Source organism: Lactuca saligna, chromosome 7 (genome assembly GCF_052625555.1).
Source record: "Lactuca saligna cultivar CGN05327 chromosome 7, ASM5262555v1, whole genome shotgun sequence".
NCBI lineage: Eukaryota > Viridiplantae > Streptophyta > Magnoliopsida > Asterales > Asteraceae > Lactuca > Lactuca saligna.
The window spans coordinates 102,330,946-102,346,921 of NC_136423.1; the positions used below are offsets into that span (position 1 = coordinate 102,330,946).

The window sequence follows — 15,976 nt, forward strand, 5'->3', positions numbered from 1 at the left end:
TAAACAATAGTCAAAATAATATCGGCAAATCTTTTTTTTTTTAGCCTAGATATGACTTAAATGTTATACTTTATTAATATTTGTAGTTTTGATTTTGAAAAATGATGTTTGGATTAATAATTCTCATGTTCCCATATATATATATATATATATATATATATATATATATATATATATATATATATATATATATATATATATATATATTTGTGTGTGTAATAATAATAATAACAATATATCTTACGGTGTAATTAGGCCATGGAAACAATCTCTTTTAATTAGTGATATAAAAAATGTAAACTTATAGGATAAACTTATGGAACTTGATATTTATGTGGTAGTGCAATCACATGCTATGAGGGTCAATAATACTATTAAAGTTTCCCTTTAAATTTAAGATGATAAAGTGGTCTAGAGTGGATGGTTGTCGTTTACCCCATTAGCAGCTACCTGAGTGCACTTCCACTTTACAACATCAAATTATACTTTTTTCTTTATTTTCATATGCGTGCGATCAGTCAAGGAATCGGCATGTACATGTGGCGTTTATGGCATTTGGTTGTTGACTCATCTAATTCGCATATTGCTTTTGTATATCACTCCTCACTTGCTTTATGGTTATTGTTCGACTCTTTCAAAGCCGTTTTTGGTTCTTCTGAATTTATTTCTATCGTTTCAAAAAAAGAAAGCACTGGCAACGCATTTATTGGATGTAAAAATGGTATAGAAAAAGAAAAAGGAAGAATAAACTTTTAGACCGAACGAGACATAGAACTTTTAGGACAATAAAAGTTTAAAAGAGATGTATTATTTTCTTACAATTACAAATCGACACCAACATGTTGAAACCGTTTAACATAGCTAGTTATCGAGATCCAAACAAATTATAATTCTTTTTACATGTGCACCTAACTTTAAAATTAATAAAACATGTATAATAAAATATTTAAGATACGAACCATGCAAATAAAGGATGTAAAACTAAAGCAGAAAATATAATTGGGGGAGTGGAGCCAACTTTTAACTAAAAGGAGAATGAACCATTCAACTATCACCTACACCTGACACGTACCAATTTTCCCCCTTAACGTGTGTCACCCTCTTTTGACGTCGGAACCCATTGTCAACATCCCCATGATCTCCATAAATACTCTCATCTTCGTTCTTCTGTTCATTCTCTTCTCTTTCCTCTGATTTCTCTCTAACATAAAAAAATATGACTAAAGAACATCATGCCACTCATCCACCCAAAAACCAGTCTTTAGGGATCTCGTCGTCTTCGTCTCATGTCCATCTGAAGGTAAAAACAATTCCTTGTTGTACGTGGGATCGATGCTGATTGTTTGTTCGATTTTGCAGTTCATTGACATCTCTTATAGAGTGAAGATTGAAAATAATGGTGGAAACAACTTGATTAGGAGCATATTTGGCGGAAGTGAAACCTCGACCAGTGACGATTGCAGTAGGATCCAAGAACGGAGCATCTTGGAGGGGATCACCGGAATGGTACACCCTGGTGAACTCCTGGCCGTCTTGGGCCCGTCGGGGAGCGGGAAATCCACCCTCCTGAACGCGCTTGGGGGGAGGCTACCTAGACACCAGTTCACCGGAACAATACTTGCCAACGGTCGTAAATTGTCCAAAACAGTACTCCGACGAACTGGTTTTGTCACCCAGGACGACGTACTCTACCCCCACCTCACTGTCCGGGAAACTTTAATCTTCTGCGCCCTTCTCCGTCTTCCGCAGAGCCTCACCCGGGGGGAGAAAACGGAGGTGGCGGATTCCGTGATCGCAGAGTTGGGTTTGTCGAAATGTGAGAATACAATCATAGGTAATATGTTTATCCGTGGGGTCTCCGGCGGGGAACGTAAGCGCGTGAGTATCGCACATGAGATGTTGGTAAATCCTAGCTTATTGATACTGGACGAACCGACGTCAGGTCTGGACTCGACGGCGGCGCACAGACTGGTGTCGACCCTGGCTGGGTTGGCACACCAGAAGGGAAAGACGGTTGTTACGTCGGTGCACCAACCGTCTAGCAGGGTGTTCCAGATGTTCGACACGGTGCTGGTTTTGTCGGAAGGAAGGTGCATTTACTTTGGGAAAGCGTCGGAGGCCATGAGTTACTTTGAGTCGGTTGATTTCCGACCATCTTTTCCGATGAATCCAGCTGATTTTCTGCTTGATCTTGCGAACGGTAATTAATTTCATACTCCACTTTTACATCCATTCCTCTTTATAATAATTGTGTAGTGAGAACCTTAACACTCCATTGCTATCGGGTCTTATGAAATTAATTGACCCAACTCAACAACCATGCAAACAAAGTTAAAACTTATACATCAACGTTGTAAATATTGGCTTTAATTTTTGTATTAAATAAATAAAAAACAAGAAAATGCATACCCATCATCCATAGGCCATAGCCATCAGTGCCTAGGATATTAGCTATCAAGTTGCGATAGAGGGTAGGGACGTTGAAGCCCCACAAGTAATGAAAAGGATCTCATGGTACATGCATATGGATACTATCTACTCCATATAGAAAGATTAAAAGATCCTGCTTCTTCAACTTCTTTTCTTAAAAAATTTTAAATCATTATTACACGATACAAGTCGAAATAGTAAGTTGCACAACAGAAGAAAGAATAAGAAAGAATTAAACTATAGAAGAAAGAAGAGACATAATTAAACTATACTGAAGTGGGGCGGTGGTGGGTGTATTTAACTACTATATATGTCAGTCAATATCTAGTAAAAGTAGATCAAAAATCACATATCCTCTTAAATATTATTAAGTTACGAGCTCGTTGGGTATCTGATCCAGTATAATATGCAATAATGTTAACTTTATTTTATAAATTTTTATTGTATTTTATTTAGTGATATTTTAGACATTTTAAACTTAATATTTTATTAAATTACCCGTTATGTCAAGTTTAATTCGTGGAACGAAACGTTTTTTTATAAATTTATTTGTTTTTTCTGTTAGAAATGTGTTCAAACTTCAAAGTATAAACAAACAAAATTGAAGTCACCTCACCAGTTAGGTTGGACGGTATCACATAATTTTTACTGGTGGTGGTAAACTGATATGGTGTGTTTTACCGGTGGTGTATAACGTATAGGAACCATTTTTTCACCGCCACCGGTGGAAATGGCAAATGGGTGGCAAAATGGCTCTCTCTCTCAACACTAGACCTTATCATTTTACATTCAATGCAAAAATGACAATTAGGCTGGTGGGTGTGTTATGGCATCGGCGAACACGTCCTTGCCATGGCAAACAAAACTCGGCAATATATATAAATCCACCGTTTAGAGAGGTTATTAAAAGGTTTAAAGGCTATTGAAATCCATATTTATTGAAAAAGTAGCATCTTATATTGATAGAGTTTCATCAATTGGATGATAATTATCTTTGTGATTTCATTCACATTCAATCCATCATGGATGCTCTAAGTTAAGCAAAAAAAAATTGACACAATTTTTATCATGGATGCTCTAAGTCAAGCAACAAAATCGACACAATTTAAAAAATGTTGTCAATATTTAATATTTGATATTAAGAGATTGAATTGTACGAAATAAGTTTTTATAAGTGTCATTACAATAGAAATCAATAAGTTTGATATTAAATCTTTATAAAGAAACCTAATTACTATATAATTAGTATTTTACCCGCTGTACATTGTGATAACAGTAATGTATTTAAAAAATAGTAGAAAGTAAAATGTTAGATGTTGACCAGGAATTAGGAAGATTTAAGTTGACAAAGCACAATAGTTAGGCCAAAGCCATAGCCATGCTAAGCAAAGATAATCAAAACCATATAAAAATAAATAAGATTTTTTTAAATTATATGTGACATGCATATAAAAATAAATAAGTAAGAATTTTTTTTAATTAACGAGTAGGAAACATGCATAAAAAGAAGCACGAAAAGGTAAAATAGTTACATTGAAATGCAGACAAACTCAAATTTATACTGACACATTCATAAAAAAAATAGTTTTTTTTTTGTTTTTAAAATCAACGGACTATAGTTATAAATTTACGCTGAAACAATTTACATCGAAATGTTGATCACCTCTAATTTATATCGACACATACGAAAAGTTACAAAATTAGAGGGTTGTATCTATCGGAAAATCATATTATATATATATATATATATATATATATATATATATATATATATATTATCGGGGATAAAATAAAAGGGGTGAAATTAACATTTTCTAATGTTTGAATAGGGTTGAAAATATCATTCTATAAAGTGTAAGGATGGTAGTAATAGAAACATAATAGGCGGTTTAAATCGCCAAAAATTTAAAAAAATGTTAAAAGGATTGAAAATGGAAAATAAAAAAGGTGGAAGGGAATGAAAAGAAAAATTAAGGCTGCCGACGTTACTATTTAGAAGATATATAATGAATTGGTTGGTACTTGCAAAGGGGGTTGATTGCTGGCATGCAGGTGGCAATAGTGAAAACCGTAAGACGTATCGATGTATGACGTAGTTTGGTTCTCTGTTTCTAGTGAAGTGGCTCGAAAGTGGAAATCCGTTAAATCGAGTCTATTTATACTCATTTTACCCAATACATTTTCTTTTGTTTGTTCCCACTTCCCAATGATTTCAAGATTTCGATTCACTTCACTTGCCAACAAATTTTATGATAACAAACTACAAAATCAATTACTCGGGTTATTTTGTTTTAGGTGCTGTTTGTTTTTTTGAAGTCAAAATGTCTGCAGTCTGCGGACCACATCTGCAAGCCTCTGCGGCAGAAGAGGTGGACCAAATGTCTGCAGTCTGCAATAAGAAGACTGTTTGTTTTTAACATCTGCGGGCCGTTAAAATAAATTGAATTTTTAAACTTAATTTCATGTTATAAACATTAAAAATGTATTTTTAACAAAAAAATGAAAGAAAAAAAAACTGCACGGTGGCCATGTTTTTTTTTTTTTTTTTGTTTAGGTTAAAATAAGGTCTGAAGACCTTTGAAGACAGTGGCCCATGTCTGCGCCAGGAAGACCTCGCGCAGACGTTTTCTGATCTGCGCACTTCCAAAAAACAAACAATCTGCGAGGGCATATGTCTGCGCGTTGTCTGCGCGGCGCAGACAAAAGTGGTTGCGCAGATCTTCACACAAAAAACAAACAGCCCCTTACTCTTTAAAATTAAAAGAGATCCGGTCCAATTTGTCGAAAAATATGTTTTTTGTGTTTAACATAAATATTAAAAAAATATTATATTCTTTGAGATTTTTTTAAATAAAACTAATAAAGATTTATTGAGTCAATTTTATTAGCAACTTGCTACCCATAATTTATTAACTACATATTTATATATTAAACATTAAATAAAAATACCTAAATTGATTGAAATTGTTCAATATTTTTATATGAAATGTTTAATTCTGGGGACACATGACAAGATCTCTTGTTTTTGCAGCAATAAATGGGTCAATGATCAGGTCAATGGAGACCAACTTGGTATAAATAATGCCTTCCTATCAATTAAAAGGAGCTATTAATTTATGTTGTTATATAAGTTATATAGTTTAGATAATAGTTAATTATAACAGTACCCGGAAAAGGAAAATAGGAAAGAAGTAGTTTTTTTCAAAAGAAACTATATTTCGTTACACATAACAGCTATTATAATTTGAAGTTGATCCAAATTTTTGTGCTAGACAAGAATAGTGTACTACGACTAAAAGAAATCAATTTGTGCTGTTGATTCATTCGTGATGATAAGAAACTAATTGTAATTTAGAAAAAAAAAAGTATTTTATTTGATGTTTAAAATAAGAGGTTGGCAATTTACATGTCCAATTTCTTTATATTTCCAACTCTTATAAAAATGAGAAATAAAATATACTCATATTTTTTTCTTATACCTTCTTCCTATTCATTTAAAAATATGACATTTGTCATAATTAATAAAATTAATAAATTTTTATTATACTTGTGATCATTTAAAAATAATAGGACGAATGGAGGATAAGTAAAAAGAATAAGTAGGAGAATATTTAATTTTTTTATAAAAATATTACATGTTTTCAGTTTGAGTAAAAATAACCATAATCCAAATTTATTTTTTAGTCGATTAATATATCTAAAATTCTGTTACTAAATAATATTATGATATTTATTAAAATTAACAATGTTTAGAATATATATATATATATATATATATATATATATATATATATATATATATATATATATATATATATATATATATATATATATATATATATATATATATATATTATACTTTCAGAAAGTAAATGCGGATCATTTGGCGTGTTTCCATTCTTTGTAAAATGTATCTTTCTTTAAAAGGAACTAGCAGTACTGCTTTATCACCAAAATGCCGGTAGGGAATAACTCCTTTTATAACTTTTTAATTTAATTTAATTTGATAAATATTATATGTTGCTTTTTTATTTTTGTATAAATTGCACTAAATGAAGTAATAGAGGAAGATGACAACACTGCTTACGTAACATAACCTGATGATTCTTTATTTTATTAGTGCATTTGGTATTTCTATTTCATGGGTTTCGAGTCTTTGATCTGCATTATACATTATAGATGCGATCCATATGATATGGTTGAAACACACTTCCTATATAAAGGAGTAAGAAGTCTCAATTGTATTGCACAAACACGTTAGTATGCGTTTAGTAAAAGACTACTGGTTTAAATTTTAGACAAAACTGCAAAAATGGTCCCTGTGGTATGCATTTTTTTGGGGTTTTAGTCCAAACCACGATTTTTTTGGATTCGTGGTCCTTTTGGCCATGTTTGTACGTGAATTTGGTCCCTTGTAAAATTAAAATGACTATAATACCCTTCTGGTATATTTTTTTATTGTTTTTGCTATTTAACTTAAATGAAAAAGAAAATAAATAATTAATTTGGGCCCTTCTCTCTCTCCTTCAAAAATCCGTAAAACCTCCCTTACCCTCCTCTCATTTCTCCACCTTTAACCACCATTACTCCACCATAGCATCACCACTGCCACCACCTCTTTCCCCATCGGAAACCACCATCCCCACCCCACTGTTTTTGTCGGAGCTCTTTCCTCCACCACTTGCAGCCTCTTCACAATCTCATATTTTTTGCAGACCAAACCTAGAAGAAAGTTTCTGATTATACATTTGAATACCAAACAAAAAATCTAATTCAAATCGACAGTGACACACAAATCCACCCACCGACCAAAGGGGATCGTTTTTTTTCACCCACTGTTCTGATTGAGGCTTGCCAGCACCATCCCTACGTCAACCTAGTACCGTTATTCACAGCAGTAACGAATCACCACCATCTCATTCTGTTACTAGGGGATGGATAAAACGAAATTGAAGAACAAGAACCACCTGATGTGTCTTGTTCCACCCCCAATCAACCCCACCAAGGCTGTAGAAAAATGAAGAACAAAGGTACTACTTTCCCAATTAGTTTTCAGTGAACCACCTGATCATGTCTACTCCAACCTTCACCAAACTATAACCCCTTTCCTCTTTATATAATCTTTTGTTCTTGCTCCATGGAAGCTCTTTCAAGCTCTGTCTTCATTCCGCCTTTTCAAGAAACGTGCTCCTCCTCTACTTCTTCTACTTCGCTCAGATTAAACTTCTGCTTCCCCAAAACCACGCTTCCTGGATTCCGATCTCGAGGTATTGCCGCTGTAACTCGCGAAGTTGCAGGCGACGGAGAAGATGATGAACAACCACTAGTTGATGACCTCGATTTCTCGATTGTGTATATGAGTAAATCGCGATTTTTTGGGTCTCAATTTTGACAGGGAATTAAGGTTTGAAAGAGGAAAGATGAAGGCTCGTCTGGTGTAGAGAGAGAGAGAGTCTTTATTTAATATATATAAAATACTTATAAAAAAAGAAAATAGAAAATAAATCTAATAAGGGCAATTTAGTCATTTCAATTTTACTAGGGACCAAATCTACGTACAAACATGACCAAAAGGACCACAAAACCAAAAAAGTCGGGGTTTGGACCAAAACCCCAAAAAAATGCATACCACAGGGACCATTTTTGCAATTTTGTCTAAATTTTATCTTTGATAGCTCAAATTCAGGTAATATAAATATGAAAAGACTTCTTGACAACCTTTTACGGCTCCTGCATTACAAGGGAGAAGGCTCGTCTTTTTGCAATCTCCCAATTTCAACTCCATAATTTGAATAGTGAGCCTCCACGCAGATGGTTGGATTACAAAAACTAAATCTCGACTATTGGCCACAGAATTTCTTCCCTAAGTATGAGAAAAAATAATAATGCATCATATATTTTTTACGATATAAATTTTTTGATAATAACATTAGTGTTACCGTTTACAAGTGAAAAAAACAAAGTTGTGTCCTTTGATTTTATTGAAGAATACACTTCCTTGAATCTCTACCAATCAAATGTCTTTCACTTTAAGGAAATTAAAGCTTCTTTGTGACCAGAATCATTAGTGTTGTGGATTTATTTCATTTTATTGTACAAGATGGGTGATAATCACCCAACCTCATATGGTCATATCATTGTAGAGGCAAATAGAGCTTCAAGATATATATTATCATATAAAGGTCAGTATTACAACCCCACTTAATCTTAGATGTTAAACCTCTTAATTATATCGTTTTAACTTGGTAAATATATCTGCTTAGGTTTTCACTTGGTAATGGTACCATCCTATATTATTTTTTTCCTTCATTATCATTTAACCATCACTATTTTATTTACTCAATTATTGTTTATTACTTTATCCCAGCGGACACAACTGTTTCTCACCTTCATAAAGGTCGAAGATCATCAATATTCTTACTTCCCTACAAAAATTAATGTTTCATTTCAAAATCTACAACTTCAAGTCTTAATTGTGACTTCCTAATCGCAATCTTCATCTCATAAAACAACGTACTTTCATAAAGTTTAGTACCTAAGGTTAAGTGAATTTGTAATTTTTATTCATTTTTCACATATATATATATATATATATATATATAACGTCATAAAATTTCCAACCAAAAATTTTCATTTTTACAACCATAAAAACATGAGTAATTAGTTTAGATTCCCAAAATAACGTCGTAGTCTCAAACGATTACATAACAAAAGATAAAACAGTTTCCCCGAGTGTGTGTACGGTCACGCTGGCGCCTTCCCACGGTCCTCACTCGTACCTGAAACACATAAAGCAACAACTGTAAGCATAAAGCTTAGTGAGTTCCCCCAAAATACAACATACGCACATACGCCTTTCCAGGCCTTGACCTTCCGGTCCATGTGTCTCAGGGGACTTCCGTCCCATCTGGGTAAACCTTCCGGTCCTACCCACATCAACATTTACAGTCCATATGACCACGCCTTCCGGCCCATATCAAACATATCATACATGACACATATAGCAAATAACTTAACACACATAAAGCATACATATCATATTCGACCTTCCGGTCACATAGTCAAAACCCTCCCGGTTACAGTATAGTGAGAAGACTCACCTCGTATGCCTCGCTAAGTTGCTAATCGTAAATCTTGGAATCACTCGGGCTCGAACCCTCGAGCTGCAATCCTCCTACGATATTATAAATCTATAAATATTACTTGCACCACTAAGGTGGACCACCCAAATCAAGTCAACACAGGTTGACCTGGTCAACCGTCTTTAGTCAATTTGGACTAGACTCGGCGAGTGCACAATAGTGACTCGGCGAGTCTACGCGTTTTTACCAACTCTCAAGAATTTTCCCTTTGACTCGTCGAGTACTCCCCCGACTCGACGAGTTCCACCTGGGCCTGAATCACAGGGCCACCGCGACTCAACTCACCGAGTCGAAGGCCAACTCGGCGAGTCCCATCCTGACTCGGTCCACCTGTCAAAACCTTTCCAACTCTCTACGACTCACTGAGTCGCCCACAACTCGGTCCAGTCTACACACAAGATGGTCTCAAGGACAATCTTCAAGTGACTCGTCGAGTCTGTTCTTCGGACTCGGCGAGTCCATGTCATGCACCAGCTAAAACTGGCTTTTGCGGTCAGATCCGTTCCATAAATGCATAGATCTGGCCTTCCCAAGCTTATTTGTCACGTAAAGTCTCAGTCTTGGTTGCCATGCAATGCATACAAGGCTTATTTTGAAGAAATAACCTTTAATATGGCAAGTATAACTTCTAACTCAAAAGGATGGGCATAAAGCTTGTCATAAGGGGTCTCCTGGACCTGCTAAAGTCCAGATCTAGGTCCCATATCCCCATGGGACCTCTCATACTTCTTATTCAAGCCAAGAAATGCAAGAAGAAACCCTAGATTTGGCCCATCAACACAAAACACGAAGATTGGCTCAGAAAGTTACCTCAAGAAGACCCCCTTGATGAAATAGCAACAGATCTAAGCTCCCCAACACTTCAAGCTTGCTCCTCTCCCTCCTTTCCTTGCACTAACACACAAAATGAAGAACAAAAGGCCTTCAAACACACACACAAGGGCTTACAGACGTATGGAGGCTCTTAGGGTTCAAGGTGGCCGCATATGAGGGCCATAAGGTCCTTTAAATAGAGCTTAGGACCGGGAAGTTAGGGTTTCATCAAACAGCGCGGACTCGTCGAGTCCATCCCTTGGACTTGCCGAGTCCGAACGCGAACCCCTGCTAAAAACCGCGACCCGACTCAGCGAGTTCAACCACCGACTCGCCGAGTTCCCTCACAGAATGTCAAAATATAAAAGAAATGAAGATACCTGGGGATCCGGGCTGTTACAATATATATATATATATATATATATATATATATATATATATATATATATATATATATATATATACCAAAGGGCTTCTACCCTAGAAGTATCAGGTGGTGTCTCCTCTCCTTAAGGTTGAGAGTTCCAACTCCCATCATGGACATATGTCAAATTAGGTGTTAACTTATATATATATGTATATATATATATATATATATATATATATATATATATATATATACCCTTAACGGTATAAAAACTTAGGTACCCAAAGTAACTATAATACATCGTTTTGTTTGATATATTAGTTATACTGTTCTCAAACTTCAACCCACAACTTGATTACTTTCAAGATTTTAGAAATTTCACTATTATCTGCCTCTTATATCATATATTTTTCCCGAACACCTACTAAGATATATATATTACATTTGAAAATGAAAATTATGTAAGAGGAAGATAATTATGAAATTTATAAAGATCTTGGAGTTAAATCAAGTCTGAAGTTAAGTTATAAGAACATTTGACGATTACAATGTATATATGATACAAAACATATGGTTTAACGTCACATTTATTAATAATTATGTTTGGATTAATAATTCTTAAGTCTGCATAAATCTTTAGGTTCACAAAAGAACTTGCCAAGTTGCCATTGTGTGTGTGTGCATATATATATATATATATATATATATATATATATATATATATATATATATATATATATATATATATATATATATGTGTGTGTGGGGGGGGGGGGGGGTTGTAATAATAATAAATAATAATAATAATATATCTATGGTGTGTATATATATATATATATATATATATATATATATATATATATGTGTGTGTGTGTGTGTGTGAGTGTGTGTGTGTGTTAGGAATGGCAAAAAAACCCGAACCCGACGGGGAAACCCGAAACCCGATCATTTCGGATCGGGTAACGGGTCGTTATCGGGTTTTTTATCGGGTTCGGAGCAGGGAGTGGGTTATCCTCGCCCCGCCCCGCCCCGCCCCGATTATATATATATATATATATATATATATATATATATATATATATATATATATATATGTTCAAAAAATTTTGGTGTTAATTGTATACGTTCAAATATAAAAATACTTATCGTGGACAATTTTTTTAGTTATTAACAATTTGATGTTAATGATCATTTTTATGTGTTTTGACGTATTAAACAAAACTTAAATCAAATAATTTTTTATATAACGTCCAAATTATTTTATTAAAGTGATGCATCATGTTTTTAATTTAAAAGAGTTGCTAGAACATGTATATTTTATAAGACATTGCGGTACCCTAAAAGAGAATAAAGATTTCGTTATCAGTTGTTGTAAACCCGATAAGATACCCGAAACCCGACGAGGAAACCCGAAACCCAATGGGGCGCCCCGATAAGATACCCGAAAGTTATCGGGGCGGGTTTGGGAATCCATGCCCCGCCCCGAACCCGCCCCATTGCCATTCCGTGTGTGTGTGTGTGTGTGAGAGAGAGAGAGAGAGAGAGAGAGAGAGAGAGAGAGAGAGAGAGAGAGAGAGAGAGAGAGAGAGAGAGAGAGAGAGAGAGAGAGAGAGAGACGTGTAATTAGGCCATGGAAAGAGTCTCTTTTAAACAGTGATAATAAATCAAGTAAACGTATTGGATAAACTTATGGAACTTGATATTTATGTGTTAGTGCAATCACATGTATGAGGGTCAATAATACTATTAAAGTAAAACCCTTTAATTTTAAGATGATAAAGTGGTCTTCAGTGGGTGGTTGTCGTTTACCCCATTAGTAGCTACCTGAGTGCACTTGCACTTTACCATATCAAATTATACCACTTTTTTCTTTATTTTCATGTGTGCGATCAGTCAAGGAATCGGCTTGTGTATATGGCGTTTATGGCATTTGGTTGTTGACTCATCTAATTCGCATATTGCTTTTGTATATTACTCCTCACTTGCTTTATGGTTATTGTTCGACTCTTTAATATATATATATATATATATATATATATATATATATATATATATATATATATATATATATATATATATATATATATATATATATATATATATATATATATATATATATATATATATATGGTCCCATAACTTTTGATTATGATCAAATGTTGTTTTTTACCATTAAATGCTATTTAGAAAGGCTAATAAATTCGTTATTTTTATTTTTGTTTGTTGGTTAGTTTTTGCATAGATGGCTTACCGTTGAGTTTATTAAAGAAATTAAAATGTGTATAACTTTCTTTTAATTTTTGATAGGTGTATGGCAACATGATGGAGCAGAGCGGCCAAACATAAGACAAAGTTTGATTTCCGCATACAATGATCAGCTTGCATCGAAAGTGAAGGATGCATGCTTGTGTTTGGATACGCAAACCTTAATGAAAGAGCACACGTATTCCCCCCTTGATAAGGAGTACTCCAATACAAAGTCTAAATGTGTGAAGGGTCTCAACACATGGTTTATACAATTCACCATTCTCATCCAAAGAAGCCTCAAGGAAAGAAAGCATGAAACATTCAATCCACTTCGAGTCTTCCAAGTAATCGCAGCCTCCTTGTTAGCTGGTTTCATGTGGTGGCATTCAGATTTTCGGGACATCCAAGATCGACTCGGTCTTCTATTCTTTTTTTCAATCTTTTGGGGCGTCTTTCCGTCATTCAATGCAGTGTTTGCATTCCCACAAGATAGGGCCGTGTTCATGAAAGAAAGAGCATCTGGTATGTACACACTCTCCTCCTATTTCATGGCCAGAATAGTCGGAGATGCACCCATGGAACTCATTTTACCTACTATATTCATCTCTATCACCTACTGGATGTGCGGCCTAAAACCCGACTTTGTTGCATTTCTCCTCACATTGTTAATCTTGCTAGCATATGTGCTTGTTTCTCAAGGACTTGGCTTTGCAGTTGGTGCAATCGTAATGGACGCTAAACAAGGCTCAACCGTAGTAACTGTTACAATGTTAGCATTCGTTTTAACAGGAGGTTACTATGTGCATAAAGTACCCGGTTTCATGGCATGGTTGAAATACATCTCTTCAACCTTTTATAGTTACAGGCTATTGATCCATGTTCAATATGGACAAGGACGGGAAATATGGTATATGTTGGGTTGTTTTCAGTATGGCAGTAAGCATGCAAGCTGCAGGTTTATTGAAGACGATATCCAAGGTCAAATTTCCACTTTTTCATGCATGGGGATTTTGGTCATTATGTTCTTTGGTTATAGATTATTGGCTTACCTTGCACTGAGGCGAATCAAGGCGTGACATGTCCTTTTCTTACAGTAACCACTGTTTTCTGATGGCCAATATGGCTTAACATTAGTACGTAAGTATAAACCACACCTAATGTTGTGGTTAACGCATTCAAGGAAGCATACTTGAATAAATGTAAAGAATCACATCTCTTTTTTACTTTCTTTCTTAGATGATTACAGAAAGAAATGATTTTTTTTGGTATTACACTGGCTCCACAAGTCGTGGCATATTTGGAAAACGTGGAACTTTAGCAGTTTAATGTCAAAAATATTAGCTGCCAGAGAGAAATTTCTCAAACTTAAATATAATACCTTATTTTTTTTTTAGTGTGAACTTGTCTAAACATTAATGATGTCCAAAAAAAGACACCTTAAGGGCATCTACAATGTATTGAGCTCTATAGAGTCTAATGGATTATCCTATCATTTTTTACATTCTATCAAACTTTATCAATTGTTTTCTTACAATGCATTGAACTCTACAGAATTCAATAGAATTTAAAAAAAAAAAGCTAATTTATAGTATATATTTGAGAATTAATAACTTCCTTTTTTGGATTGAAGATTTCAATGACCATTGAACTTCAAATCCATTGAATGTCAATGTGGCATCTCATTATGATAGACTTTAATATATTGAATGAAAAATAGACTTTCCACCTCATTAATCTCTCCCATGAACTCACCATTATATATGCTATAAGTCATAGGTTATATAGGCTTACAAACGCAACTTTTATTTGTTAGGGACAAATTTCATAAAAACTCACATTTTTTTAGTATAAATCTTATTCAAATAAATTTCTCTTTAACTTCTTAACTTCTTTAAAATCGTTGATGGAGTTGTTGCTTGAAATAAACGTAGAAGATGTAGCCATCAAGTAAGAGGCTCTAGATATAGATCTTGAGCTTTTTGTTAGCCAAAAAATCTAATAGATGGGTTTTTTTCCATAAAATGTGTAATATGTTGTTTTTGTCTCTGTAAGATGTCAAGACTTGTTGGATTCAGGTGTTTAAGATCTTATATTGGTATAAAGTTGCAAATAGAAGCAAAGTTCTTTTTGGGTTGCTTTCAGAACTAGTAAGTGTGTCGAATGACTTTTGAAAGAGAGATTTATTTATTAATTTATTATATGATTAATAAATAACAATAAATGATTTGTTAATATATTATGATATTAATATATTAATTATAAATAATATTATTTAATTAATAATTAATCAGAAATTAATTTTTTCCCACCCTAAATATTCTGATTTTTCATTAATTTAAATATCATCGTACAACAAGTGAGATGGAAATTAATTAGAATTAATTTTGGGGTTAATTAGATTAATTAAAGCTGTAAGGACTTAAGTTGTAATTGTTCAAAAGTTTAACAACCTTCTAGTGGTGGCGGTTTTTAAGGAGCCCGTTAATGTTTTTAGATGCCTCATGATGATAAGGATAACTGGATTAAATCTATTATTATTTTATTCAAGATTAGGATTTTCAGGGTTTTCCTATATGCTATAAATAGGACCCCTAGGGTGCCTCACTTTTGTCCATACCTTCTCCAAATAGAATAGCTGAAATTCTCATTCCTTTCCTTTCTCATGAAGACTTTTTGTTACTTGGATTTGGGTATAAACCATTAGAGACATTAGATTTATGGTGCTTGCTTTCCAAGGCTTTTGAAGAAGGAATTGAATTGGTTATTTTCTATAATAATAAAAAAAAGGTTTGTAAACCTTAACTTTCTTGTAATTTCGAAATTACCTAGGGTTTTATAGGGTTCTTGATGCATAGAGTTTATTGTTATCAATAGAGAAAACATAGATCCAAATAGGTTGCAAGTGAATTTAAGAGTTAAGTATTTTTCCACCTCATCCATAGATTTATAACCTATAAAATCCATTAGTTGTATCAGA

The 15,976-nt window shown here is 34.0% G+C and overlaps 1 protein-coding gene across 1 annotated transcript; it reads left to right on the top strand.

The window, feature by feature from the left end:
- Positions 1 to 1,162: 1,162 nt before the first annotated feature.
- On the top strand, positions 1,163 to 14,510 carry ABCG25 (ATP-binding cassette family G25). The gene is made up of 3 exons (XM_078963839.1): positions 1,163 to 1,300; positions 1,360 to 2,200; positions 13,060 to 14,510. Exons 1-3 carry the CDS (start codon positions 1,217 to 1,219, stop codon positions 14,073 to 14,075), a joined length of 1,941 nt encoding a protein of 646 aa, XP_078819965.1. The 5' UTR covers positions 1,163 to 1,216; the 3' UTR covers positions 14,076 to 14,510.
- The last annotated feature ends 1,466 nt before the right edge of the window (positions 14,511 to 15,976 follow it).